At 47.2% G+C, this 13321-nt stretch overlaps 1 protein-coding gene across 4 annotated transcripts in view; it reads right to left on the bottom strand.

Annotated features, from left to right (window-relative positions):
• Positions 1 to 1356: 1356 nt before the first annotated feature.
• Positions 1357 to 13321, bottom strand: part of sfmbt2 (Scm like with four mbt domains 2) — a 34138-nt gene continuing 22173 nt past the window's right edge. For all 4 annotated transcript variants that reach the window (XM_079755530.1, XM_079755533.1, XM_079755531.1 and 1 more), the window contains 13 exons: positions 12817 to 12918; positions 11747 to 11977; positions 10512 to 10638; positions 9889 to 10002; positions 9008 to 9050; positions 8242 to 8309; positions 7110 to 7249; positions 6161 to 6270; positions 5131 to 5306; positions 4349 to 4518; positions 2892 to 3212; positions 2324 to 2461; positions 1357 to 1636 (listed from right to left, as the gene is read on the bottom strand). In XM_079755530.1, the coding sequence (XP_079611656.1) occupies positions 1496 to 1636; positions 2324 to 2461; positions 2892 to 3212; positions 4349 to 4518; positions 5131 to 5306; positions 6161 to 6270; positions 7110 to 7249; positions 8242 to 8309; positions 9008 to 9050; positions 9889 to 10002; positions 10512 to 10638; positions 11747 to 11977; positions 12817 to 12918 (1881 nt within the window). In that variant the 3' untranslated portion in view covers positions 1357 to 1495. The remainder of the gene's footprint in view (positions 1637 to 2323; positions 2462 to 2891; positions 3213 to 4348; positions 4519 to 5130; positions 5307 to 6160; positions 6271 to 7109; positions 7250 to 8241; positions 8310 to 9007; positions 9051 to 9888; positions 10003 to 10511; positions 10639 to 11746; positions 11978 to 12816; positions 12919 to 13321) is intronic.

The raw sequence follows: 13321 nt of genomic DNA, 5'->3' as shown, positions 1-13321 counted from the left end.
CATGTAGACACACACACACACACACACACACACACACACACACACACACACACACACACTAAAAAAAATGGCAGAGAGACAACCAGATGTCAACAAAAGGAAAATCAGTACAAATTTATTATCTCAATTATATCAAAAATATCGGTGCCACATTTGCATAGATGGACATGGTATCGCTTGTGGCAATGACGCGTGTGACGGTACAACATGAGGGGAAGTGAAAAGTATAGTGGTTCTGTCATCGTAAAATTGCTTTCAATAGGGAGGACTGTGTTAGGCCATTCTAGGAACCAGAAATGAAAGAAAAATGTTGTGTGTGTGTATATATATATATATATACACACACATATATATATATATATATATAAGCATTCCACATCCAAGGTGAATTCATAAACAGCAAACACCATGGCCAGATTTACCATGTTTATCCTGGCAAAAAAACAAAATATATAAATCATCATCAAATATAACTCTTGTTTGTCCCGAGGTAAAACCCAAAGTCTCAGGGCATTAAGGGGAACTTACATTTTTGCGTCGCAGTTTTTAACTGATGTGTACTCTGTATATAACCGCGCATTGTAAACAGCAGTGTTCCTTTTAGAACTACCCTGAGCATTCCAATCATTCTAATAGAGTACCGACCGTTCCACACAGTTTCCTTTGTGCCGTCCTCGCCTCTTTCGTTAAATAGATATATTTGTTTCCTCATTCACGAGGACGACAATAAATACAGCTAATATATTACTTCTTTGAGGGCGGGAGGGAGGGAGGGAGGGAGGGAGGGAGTTGTAATTAAATAGCCTCCCGCAATATCAGATTAAAAATTTCATTATCTTCTCACAAGCATGGGGGGGAGGGGTGTGTAAATTGGGCAAAAATATGTAAATGCTGCAGGAAAAACTGAAAAGAGAAGGAGTAAAAAAAAAAAAGAGAAAAAAAAAGGAAACTAAATAGCCCAAAAAATAGACCCACGTCTGAAAATGTTCTCTTCACAGGTTTGTCTGGGATCCTTCCACCTGGCATACACGGCACTTCACACCCATCCTCACTTTATCTCCGACGCTCCCAAATGTTTCCTTTTCACATCAATCTCAATTCCTCGTCTTAAGAACATTCACAGAGTCCCCTGCTCACAAAGTCTCTCTCTCCTCCTCCTCTTCCTTTCAGCAACAACAGAAAACACACGCGCCGCAACACTTCACCCTCTCCCTCAAACATTCCAGTCCCAAGTACCCTTTCCCCAGGACTATTCCAGGAACGCCGTCGCACAGTGTTTCCGCGGCCCCCCTGGGCCCCAACGATTCCCACCCCAGCCCAGCCCAGCCCACCACACCACACCACCCCCCCCCCCCTTCGTCCATAAAAACCCTTTCTTCACAGAAAAAAAACATTTCCACCGAAGAGAAAACAGAAACAAGTCAGGCGGGTTTGCTTGCAGTGGCGGGTCCAAATAGTTTCAGTGGGGGGGCCGAGGGGGGGGATCAGAAGGTGGTCAGTTGGCATACTGGCGGTAAAAGGCCACCTTGACGCGCTCGATCTGGTGGCACAGCTTGATGGCGGGGCCCAGCTTCAGGTCCATGCACTCCTGAACCGTGGGCAGCGTCAGCAGCAGCAGCGCCTGGCCGTCGATATCCTGCAGGGACGCGCGCACACACACACACACACACACACACACACACACACACACACACACACACACACACACACACACACACACACACACACACACACACACACACACACACACACACACACACACACACACCAATGTTTAAATCAAAGGATTCAAAATGGGATGGGGCACCCAAAAAGAAACCTATTGCTACAAATATGTTGTGTTTGCAGTGTACGCCCAAGATGAGTCAATGAAAACAAAGACGAGTGCGGGAATAAGTGATGGATTGATGGAGAGAGAGCGATTGAGAGCGAGAGTGAGAGTGAGTAAGAGAGTGAGCGAGCGAGAGAGAGAATGGATCCACTACCATCTACTCTGCTTTAAGGTAGCTAACTTATTTATGGGTGTAACGGGAACAATAGAAGGCAATTACTGCCTCGGAATATAATGAAATTCACAGAGGCACAAATGGATGTGTGTGGGAGGAGAGAGAACGAGTGGGCTTCTGCATGTGCATGGATCTGCATGCGTGCGCATTTGTGTTTCGGTATGCGTGTGCTTCTGCATGTATGTGTAGTTCTACATGTGTGTTTGCTTATGTGTGTGTGTTTCTGTATGCGTGTGTTTCTGTATGTGTGCGCGTGTTTCTGTACGTGTGTGCGCGTGTTTCTTTATGTGTGCGCGTGTTTCTGTGTGCGTGTGTACCTGTTCTTGAAATATGTTGGCCAGAGAGGCACAGTCGGTGGAGGTGATGAATTGGACCACTTCGTCCACGCTCCACTCCAGAGGGTTCCTCTCCAACACCAGCTGACCTTCCTCCTCCTGCTCCTCCACGCCCTCCATCTGACACACACACACACACACACACACACACACACACACACACACACACACACACACACACACACACACACACACACACACACACACACACACACACATACACACAAAGATATGCTAACAGCATTAAATCACAGTTGAATGCACTTCATTCATATATCAACGTTATCTTAAATTACTGCAATAAAAATATAACTTTTATAACCACATAAAAACATCAAAACACCCCGCAATTACTACCCAATCTCTACCTTGTCACGCTATGCACATACACACTGCAGTGTTGTTTGAACATCAAACAAACCAGTTGGATAAGTAGAAGTACTGTCAGAGTGTGAAAGTGTAGGTGTAAGTGTCTGTCTGTAGGTGTCTGTCTGTCTGTCTGTCTGTGTCTGTGTGTGTCCATCTGTCTGTGCCCTCCCCCCCCTCTCACCTTGGTCTCCTGATTCCCGGGGGGCGTGTACTTCTCGTCCTCGTCCTCGTTGTTGTTGTTATTGTTTTTGTTGTTCTGACCGTAGGCGGCCAGGGAGCGGGCCGACCGCCTGCGGCCCTCGGGCCCCTCGGTGGACCCCCCGCTGGCCCCCAGCCCCCCGCCGCCGAGGGACGCCCGGCGCAGGCTGGCGGCCCGACGCGGTCGGGTGCTGAGGGGCGGGGCCGCGGCGGGCGCCCCCCGCTGCCGGGACCCTGCGCTCTCCTCGCTCCCCGACTGGAAGTCCATGTCCTCTTCGTCATCGTCCTCCTCTTCATCGCTATCCTGGAGCGGGCGGAGGGGGAGGGGGGGAGGGGGGTATAAGCAACGGGATGGTCCAGAGGTGGAGACGCGGACCCTAGCCCCCGGCGAGAGAGCCTGGGTGCAGACCCTTGCAGTTGGGGCAGACCAATCAAACTCATGCGTAAGGGGTGGCGCTTGATCTGTGATTGGGTGAATTGGAGTTGGGTGGGGGGAGGCGGGGTTCCCTTACGACCAGAAAGGCAAGGACTACAGGAAGGTGGTCTGAAAGTGAGATGGACTGACATGTAGCGTAGTGCCGCAGGCTGGAATCGAACCTTGGTCGTTACAATACTTAGTTGTATGTCGTTGGGAGGTGTGCTACCGACCCAACTGCCACCAGCATTTTATTGCCTTTAAAAGAGCTTCTACTCAAGTATATTGTGTTTGCTTGCATACATCCTGATTCGCGATCCAACAAATCACAATTTACGACGTTGCTTGTATATTCTCGACGATCGGTTAACTTAAACCAATCGGGAGATTGTTCAAATCAGCAGACCAATTAAGAGCACACCAGGTGGCTAACGACAACCTGACACCCCAGCAATTACCCTTCCCTTCCCCCATCATCGCGGCAATGGTAAACATGGCTATACGTAGCCTGGGAACGGCACAAATCTAGCAAGCTCAAGTTTCATTTGCACTGCAGATAAGGTCTGGCCTATCCCTCCCATATGAAAGATTTCTGCACCGTAGGGGAAAAGACCGGCCAATCACAACTGTTTATCTAATATGAGGCGGGATAAATATGATGCAGAGAGAAGTAGAGGCATTTTCACCACACAAACAAGAAAGATGGCTGCCGCTCATGTAGACCCGTCTGTTGAGACGGGTAGTAGTAACAGTAGTAAACAAACCAGATGGTTTGTTTACACTAAATCGAAAACGACTGCACTTAAAGCATTTGTTGACAAGAGAGAGGGCTTTGCTGTACTTCCAACAGGATTTTTTTGTCGCTCAGAGCTGCATCCCCCAATTTGTTGTAGACCTAGTCAATCGCGTCCAGAGGCAGATTGGGAGAGAGGTCCCAGGACCAATTGCATCTTACAATTTGTCTGCCGATGCCAGGCAAGGCATAAAACACAGCCAGAGTAGAGAAAGCCAAAGAGGATTGAAACCTGCAGCGAGCTAGCCGGCGTGTAGTCGACGGCTGAGGAGCGGCGTTTCCTCTGGACGAAGATGGCCTTCCTCTTCTTCCTGCGGCGGGCCGGCTTGCTGGGGTCCGCCTCCGACAGCTCTTCCCCGCCCACGGGCTTCGGCAGCTTCCTCTTCTTCCCGTAGTAGTATGCTATAGGGGGGGGGGGGGGGGGGGGGGGGGGGGGAGGCGGGACCACGGTATAAGGTCAATAACAAACAACAACAACAACAACAACAGAATGGCTTCTTCCACCGGAAGGGAATAACGAAGACACCATGCTGATGAAGAAGAGCTACGCAAAATACGCTTGACAAGTCAAACCAATTCATCAATTTACTTGAGATAGTAAAGTATTTCCCTCTGTCAAATAGGGGATTAGGAAACAGGGAAAAACATACGAATCTCCCTGTGTCGATCCATTTTTCTTTTTTATGTTGCACTCAGTGTTGTTGGCAAGTATCTAGACAATTGTCATCAATAATACCTCATTTTGGGCTTTTTCGTTGGACATCGACACAACCTCATCTTGTCAAGGGACTTCCAGCAGGACGCTAGGTGCAACGCTACGTGCACACCGGGCCACTCGCTGTTTGTTCTTGGTCTGCATTGAGCAGTTCTAGGGCCACTCACTGTATTTGGCCTTGTGTGCATTGAGCAGTTCTAGGGCCACTCACTGTATTTGGTCTTGTGTGCATTGAGCAGTTCTCTAGACACTCACTGTATTTGGCCTTGTGTGCATGGAGCAGTTCTAGGGCCACTCACTGTATTTGGTCTTGGTCTGCATGGAGCAGTTTTCGGGGCACTTGTCGGCCACCAGCGTGGGGCTGAAGAGGTTGGGGCAGCACTGCAGACGCAGACACACCCGGCGGCAGAAGTCGGGGATCTGCTCGGCCAGACGAACAATGGGCATGGTGGCGCGGTAGGGCTTCCCTTTGTACCTAGAGGGAGGGAGGGAGGGAGGGGGGAGGGAAGGAGGGAGAGAGAGAGGGGTAGAACAAAGGAGAGAGAGGGGGGAAGAGTGAAGGAGAGAGAAAAAAAAGGAAAAGGGAAAGGTAACAATAAGATGCGGGGAGGGAACGGAGCGAGAGAGTGAAAATGATAAGAGGGAGATATTTAAGTAAGACACACAGAGAGACAGATAAGAAGAAGCAGAGTGAGTAGAGATGCCAGTGAGAGAGAGAGGGAGGGAGGAGGAGAGAGGGAGAGAGAGGGTCAATAAGGGAGTAGGGGTGACGGGAACGATATCATCAGCTGTCAGTCGGCTGACAGGGAATGCCGTTTTATTTATGGGACAACAGCACAATTAAACCGTATGCCATCCGTCAGAAGGCAACCGACTGCATCTGTCACCTGTTAGCTGTTTATCCGGAAGCCCCCAGTTGTCATGGGCTAGATAAGGTGAGGGGTGTCCCCGATCCTCCCCCCCCCCCCCGAGAGAGAGAGACCTCTCCCGTCCTTACTCCTACTTTCCCATCCCGTGTATCAGAGGTGATGGCTGGGGAATTCCCAGGTGTTTTTCCTTTAGGTATTTGATTGTGTGTTTAAGTTATTTAGTATTTGCATGTACATTACACATATACTGTGTGTAAATGTACAACTGTGTGTGCTTCGGTGCGTGTGTATGTATAAATGTGTGCATGTGTATTGGTTAAACGATGTGGCGGTTGGAGACATAATTACCAGTGCCTATCGACTGCCTTCAAGAATCATAGCAGATAAGAATTGCGATTCCTACGTGAGTAGCTTGTTCTCCACACACCCCTAGTCCTAATGTGTGTGTGTGCCTCCTCACTTGGCTTTAAGGATCTCCTCGTGACATTCCCAGCTCTGGTCCTCCACCTCCTGCAGCTCTTTCAGGACACGCCCTGGCTTGTAGGCCGCGTTGGTCAGCATTGTGAGAACCTGCACACACACAGACACACACAAATAAGCAAACATTAGTATGGGCAAATCGGAAAATAGTTTGGTTCAGTTTATCACATCATTTTTATTCTCCATTCCGGTTAACCTTTTGTTATTTAATCATCATCGCTAAAAGTACACACCCAGCCTGTTATATGAATGAGCAGTCACACCACATAAACACACTAGTGTTTAAATCAAAGGATGCAAAATGCGAGGGGATACCCGAAAAGAAACCTATTGCTACAAAAACAGCTTGTTTGTAGCGTGTGTCCATACGCCTGCATTAACACATCATACAAATCTATCACACACACGCTCAAGCGAACACACTATGTGGGGCCCCTGGAGAAATGCGGAGCTCCTATTGCACTTCTGCCACGGCACGTCAACCATGTTTACGGATAAACAGGCTTGATTGGCAGATCGTCAACACAACGCAAAGGCAACGCTGAGGAGCAGTGGGTGGTTAACTAGAGCTCTCTCTCTCTCTCTCCCCCTCTCCCTCTCTCTCTAGTGCTCTCTCTAGTGCTCTCTCTCTCTCTTCCCCCCCTCCCCTCCTTCTCTACAAGTTCTTCCCCATGAACAAAACTATCATTAGCCCCGCCTCTGACGACTTCAAAGAGCGCTTTGGAGTCACATCAGAGAACCTGTCTTGGTATGTTGGCGCAATCACTCTCCCTGATGTGATGTTGAATGTCTTTTGAGGGCTTCTTTCCATTTTATTTATTTATTTTACATTTTTTAGACACCATACACCTTACCTAAATAGTAACCCTGCATGTTTCATTTTATTTTATTTGTATTATCATTTCAGTTAGGCGATGTGTGAATCCCACCTCCTTGAGGACCAGTGAGCACTTGCCGGGCCCGACAGCCTGGGGCAGCTCGGCAATGCGGCCCTTGTTCAGGTAGGGCCCCGAGAAGCACCTGTGGTTGATGAAGATCTTTGAGCAGCAGTAGCGCCCATTAGCCGAGCCTGAGGAGAAGAAAAACAGACCGCAAAGAAAAAAAGGGACATTAAGAAGAAGAACATGATACCAAGTTTAAAGTAACAAGTGGGTTTATGGGTAGAAAATGAAACCAAGTGGTAACCAAAAAAAGTTAAAAGACACAAGTTGATTGATGGAAAAGAACAAAAACAAGTAGAAAGAAAACAAGAGGGCTCATGGGAAGAAAACAAAACACTGAATAACAAATCAAGGGGTGTGGAGTGAAAAGACTAACGTTGCGGTAAACTGCTCATCACTTCATGAGCAACACAGGTGTTCAAAACAAAGACAAAACAACAACACTGTAAAGGAGAAGCTGCTTGGTTAAACGATGAGGCGGTCGGAGACATAATAACGAGCGCCTATCGACTGACAAAATAAACCCAGAAAACAGCGCTAAAACATTGCCAGCGTTATGTCATCAACGTAGCATTGCGTGTTTTTAACCAATAGATTAAATGTTAGTCTCAGAGACAGACACGAACTAGCACGGCATGAATACCTCCATGTTTGTTCCCCCCCCCACCCCCGAGAAGTGAAGTGCAGGGGGTGGGGCTAGGGGTCGTTGTGATTGAGGTGAACCGCGACCTCGGTGCAAACGCTTCACCTCCGAGCCCCCCCCCCCCCCCCCCCACCCCCACCCGGGCTGCCAGCACCTGGAACGCCACGGCCAGGGTGAATTGTAATTAAGGGAGGTCATGATTATGCATGAGCAAGTGGGTGGCTCGGAAAATAGTAAGGAAAAAAAGAGCAGGGAAGTTGGAAAGTAGGTGTGTGTGTGTGTGTGTGTGTGTGTGTGTGTGTGTGTGTGTGTGTGTGTGTGTGTGTGTGTGTGTGTGTGTGTGTGTGTGTGTGTGTGTGTGTGTGTGTGTGTGTGTGTGTCTTACTGTGTGTCTGTGTGAGTGTTGTTGTTGCGGTTGATGGAAGACAGACAAAACAATACCGAAAATCAAAAAACATAATTAATCGTCATGGTTACCTGGATCAACGCTGAGTGGCGGGCAGGTGTTGGCGGGGGCGGTCTCGATGGGTGGGGGCGGAGCCAACCTGCAGGTATCAAACAGGGGCAAAGGTCAATGCAGTGCCGTGATTGGAAACATTATTCAAATGTTGTAATCAAAACAGGAGGAGGCGGAGATCTGCCTCGCCTCAGATATGTAAAACACCATTCGTCAACAGGGCCTCATAAGGCACCTCGCACACACACACACACACACACACACACACACACACACACACACACACACACACACACACACACACACACACACACACACACACACACACACACACACACACACACACACGGGCATTTCAGGACTGTGCAGTGAGTCAATGGCTCGCTGCACAGAGCAGTCAGCCAATGGCTCACAGGTGAAACACTGAGCAAGCCACTTAGCTCTGTTTTTACAGTCTCTAGTCCTGGCGCCTTGCCCAATCTAATTACAGACCTGCCGCCGATTCACACGCGTCGTAACGTCGTTTGAATCCTTTGGTTTCAACATCCATGACTACTATTAGTATTTTGAGTTTATTTATCATTATACAATTAAAACATATATATCACCATCACCGAACACTGGTAATTAGAGGCTCTTAAAGCCATAAAATAAACTGCAGAAACAACGGAGGAGGAATTTCATCGACTGATTATCAAACATTTGGCTGAAGTCTGTGTGTTTGTGTGAGTACGAGTGAGAGAATGTGTGTGTGTGTGTGTGTGTGTGTGTGTGTTTTTTTCTTACTGTTTTTCTGGCTGTACCACTGCTATCTTCTTCTGGTTCTGGCCTGTGGACAGGAAAGTACGGACATCAGGGAACGGAAGTATAGAAAGCCAAAGCACAACCAGCATGCATTGCTTTGTTATATCAGCAGAACTCAATACCCAAGTGGGATTTATTTGTTTGTTTATAAAGAAATGATGGGACTTTACGTGTGTGCGTGTGCATGTGTGTGTGTGTATATGTGTATTCATATGTGTGTGTGTGTTTGTGTGTGTATGTGCATTAGTGCGCGTGTGTGCGTGCAGTATAGTGTAGGGGGAAGGGGGTTTGACTCCCAGCCAAAAAAACAAAAAAAGGTACTGGGTACGCAGTCTACCTGCCGGCGCCCTTGAGCAAGATTCACAAAACAACGACCTGCTTCTTGGTGGCATGCATCCAAAATCACTATAAGTGGTTTTGGACACAATGTCCTTAATGATTAATGATGATCCGTCCATGTCTTCAAGTGTCTGAGTACAAAATGTAGGCTTCTATCTTCTTAAAGGCTACTAGGACAGAGAGTCCAAAAAAACACCTCTCCCCCCAGCCCAAGGCTGGCTAGGAGATTTGTGTCAGATACCAGGACAGTGCGTGTTAAACGCAGGCCAACTTGGTGTCCAACAGACCCAGGCATGCATGCCTATTCATACTCTGCCAGTACACGCACTCACACCCAAGCAAACCCGCACACATGCACAAAATAAATCTAGGTCACATAAGATGAAAAATAATTAGGGCCAAATTTTCCTTCAGTGTGACTGTTGCCTGTGTTTGGTTATATGTGTGTATGCGTGTATGCGTTTGCGTGTGTATGTGTATATGTGTGTGTGTGTGTGTGTGTGTGTGTGTGTGTGCGGACGTACAGACGGGCTTGTGAGGTGTAGTTAGCGTGTAGCCGTTAGCTTCGCACCAGCCCACAGGGAAGATGTCCATGGACTCCACATCCACAATGCATTCTGACAGCCCCTTGGACACACCTGCACGCAAGAGAAAAAAGGAGAGAAAGAAAGAGACAGTTAGAAAGAGAAAGAGAGAAAAGGAAAAGAAAGAGAGAGTGGGATTAGATGCTGTCACAAGCACACAACTCCAACCCGTATATCTCAGCACTAAAAAAAACAAACAATTGCCTTGCCTTCTCTGTGAATTTGTATGCACTTAAATGATGCATGCGCTTTTTAGGCTATATCTTCATGATAATGGACTTGCTGTAAGTCTTTTTGGACAAAAGCGTACACAAAATAAATGTTATTTAATGTAATGTAATGATATGACCTACAAAATTACGATCTCTTTTTTCTGCAATAATGGTGGATTCAGGGGTTAGACCTTGATCTCTGCTATGCATATGTTCGGTAAAAGAGAGCCTTACAGTGTAAGCTTTTGGGTAAATATTAATATGGGTAAAACTGAAAATAGTTAAGTTCAGTTGATCACATAACATCTTTTCATTCTTCATTCAATCTCTCTCTGTCTCTGTCTCTCTTACCTTCTAGCCTCAACCACATCAGACGACCTTTGACCTGAGTGACCTTGGCCACGCAGACCTCGGAGGGCACCAGAGGGTTCACGGCCTCCAGCCAGGTGTCCTTGGAGAAGTCCCGGTTCTTCCACTCCTGGGAGGGGGCAAAGAACAGATCAGAAGGCGCATTCACACAGACACAAACAAACACACTAACATCCACACTCACCAACAGTTCCATTAAGACAACGGTCTACCACCGCGGTAACCAATGACGGAACATTGATTGATGACGGATGGGATCATTTTAAGGATTTGCCAATGTGTAACTTCCAACTTGTACGGTTTGAGAATCAGGGAGGAATCAATTCTTTTTTTGGGGGGGGGGGCGTCCTCATTTGTAGTGAAGTAATGGAGTTTTTTTTATCTTGTTTACCTCATCATGACCCATGCACCATGACTATGCTGTGTCATGCGGTCACTCTACGGTTTTGTTCCGTTGTAAGTATGATGTCTCCACATATCCCCTCCTCCCCAAAAATAGGCCAACCGCTCTAGCTGCTTATGTCAACATTAATCAAGAATTAGAACCAAAAATTAGTAATTGTATTCTAATCGGCATTCCTTTTTTAATTATTAAACGATTCTTGATTTAATAAAAAAATATATCTTCATATATTTATACATATAGAAATATCTTTATATATTAAACACATTTTTTACTGCATTTGTTGACCAGAACTGTCTATGTAACCTTGTAAGAAAAGGGTTATCTTTCCCAGTTTCTGGAAACATGCCGTCAATGGGCTTCAATGCAAGATTCCTTCAATCAGCCTACTGTCTGGGCCCGTAGTGATGTTGAAACAGCAACATCAAAAGAACTGGCAGTAGGGCTGTGCAATTCATTTAATTTTGATCGAAATTTTGATTTCTGGATTTTTTTGAAAATTTAATTATTTAAAAAAAATAATACTTTTTTTTCTAAGTATATTTTATTTATTAAATGTTTTATAGAAATTACAGTACAGCTGGATATTTGAAAATTGTGTGTATTTTTTTAAGGGGAAATTTCAAAGTTCCCAATTACAAAGTGTTTTTATGGGAGAGAAATGCTCAACTAATGTGTCATGTTTTCCAAACTCAAAAATAATCACTTCAATAATAATGATTTCAATATTGACCAAAATAATCGCTAATAATCTTTTCACAATCTAACCCCCCAAGCTCCCACACATCACATGGTGCCGCTGGAGACCCCTTACGTCGGGGAAGCAGGTGTCGGGGGCCGCCTCCGTCCCGGAGTGCTTCAGGTAGTCGGCCCAGTCGAAGTCCTGGCCGGAGTAGCCCCCTGGCCGCTCCATGCCCACCCCCTGCTTCAGGCTCCACTGCACGGGCAGGATGCCCGGCGTGAGGGCGGAGCACACAAGCGAAGTGGGCGTGGCCTCGGGCGAGAGGTCGTCCGCTGTGACCTGGAAGTAGAACTCGTCGTAGACCTGTTGGGAAGGAGGGGGGGGGGGGGGAGAGTGAGAGAGAGAGAGAGAGAGAGAGAGAGAGAGAGAGAGAGAGAGAGAGAGAGAGAGAGAGAGAGAGAGAGAGAGAGAGAGAGAGAGAGAGAGAGAGAGAGAGAGAGAGAGAGAGAGAGAGAGAGAGAGAGAGAGAGAGAGAGAGAGATAGAGAAAGTGAAAGTGAGAGTGAGAGTGAGAGAGAGAAACCGAGACCGAGACAGACACAAAGACAGACAGATAGTCATACACAAAGAAAGATAGGTTGATGCATTGGGATTGAAAAGGCAGGGCAGCGCATTGTTCTTGCATGAGTGGATTTCAGAGTAACTCATTGACATGCCGGTGAATTAGGGACATAAGGAGTAGGTCCTCTCAAAGTCCATCCTCAGAGCACCGGCGTCTGTACAGCGTCTGTTTGTTTGAATGTTTGGTTCCCAGTATTTACATCATGATCTCTGTTTGGTTGCCTTAGATCTAAAGTGGTCCTTGTTTAACTACAATACCCAGAAGTCACTCCTCGTTGGCAAAGTCTCGCTCAGCACACAGACGGGCCTGTCTACTGAAAGCTTTTTCCACACAGAATCATATAACAACAGGAAGAAATGTTGTGTTCCCGGTAAAGGCTACAAGAGAAAAGCATGAGTCATCCAAGATAAACAGAAGTGCTTGGTCGTTCAGGTTGACTTGTCTACGATAAAATGCAAAGCCCTTCCAAGTAAATTGAAAATAGTTTCACATTAGGTTCTGTTCTTTAGAAAACCATGAGTCACACACACCGCCTACTCGCCCTGCCCCCTCCCCACCCTACCCTCTCCCCATTGGCTAACCTTGGTGACGGAGACGGGGCAGATGCACAGCGGTTTCCACGGCGACACCATCTCAAGCTTCATTCCTGTGCTGAAGGAGTGCCTGGGAGGGTCCGCGTGGTCCTGTACAAAGTAAAGAGAAAATGCAATCAGGCAGGGCCCACTTCCTCTTTATGCGTTGGGTCACGGTTCTGAATGTGTGTGTGTGCACCCACACCAGCATGTCTGGTGGATACATTATCGATCACTGTGCGTGCGTGCGTGTGTAGGTGTGTGTGTTTGTGCGTGCGAATGTGTGTGTGTCGTTCAACAAAAGAAATACAAAGACATGAAAACAGGTAAGCCGAATCCTGGAGGCGTTGGCTTTGGACGAGAGGTGTGTGTGTGTGTGTGTGTGTGTGTGTGTGTGTGTGTGTGTGTGTGTGTGTGTGTGTGTGTGTGTGTGTGTGTGTGTGTGTGTGTGTGTGTGTGTGTGTGTGTGTGTGTGTGTGTGTGTGCGTGTGTGTGTGGTGCTGAGCACTTCAAC

The sequence above is a fragment of the Pollachius pollachius genome, assembly GCF_949987615.1.
Source record: "Pollachius pollachius genome assembly, chromosome: 18".
Classification (NCBI taxonomy): Eukaryota; Metazoa; Chordata; class Actinopteri; order Gadiformes; family Gadidae; genus Pollachius; species Pollachius pollachius.
Note: the sequence above shows the minus strand (reverse complement) of the source record. Positions and strands in the feature narration are given on the sequence as shown.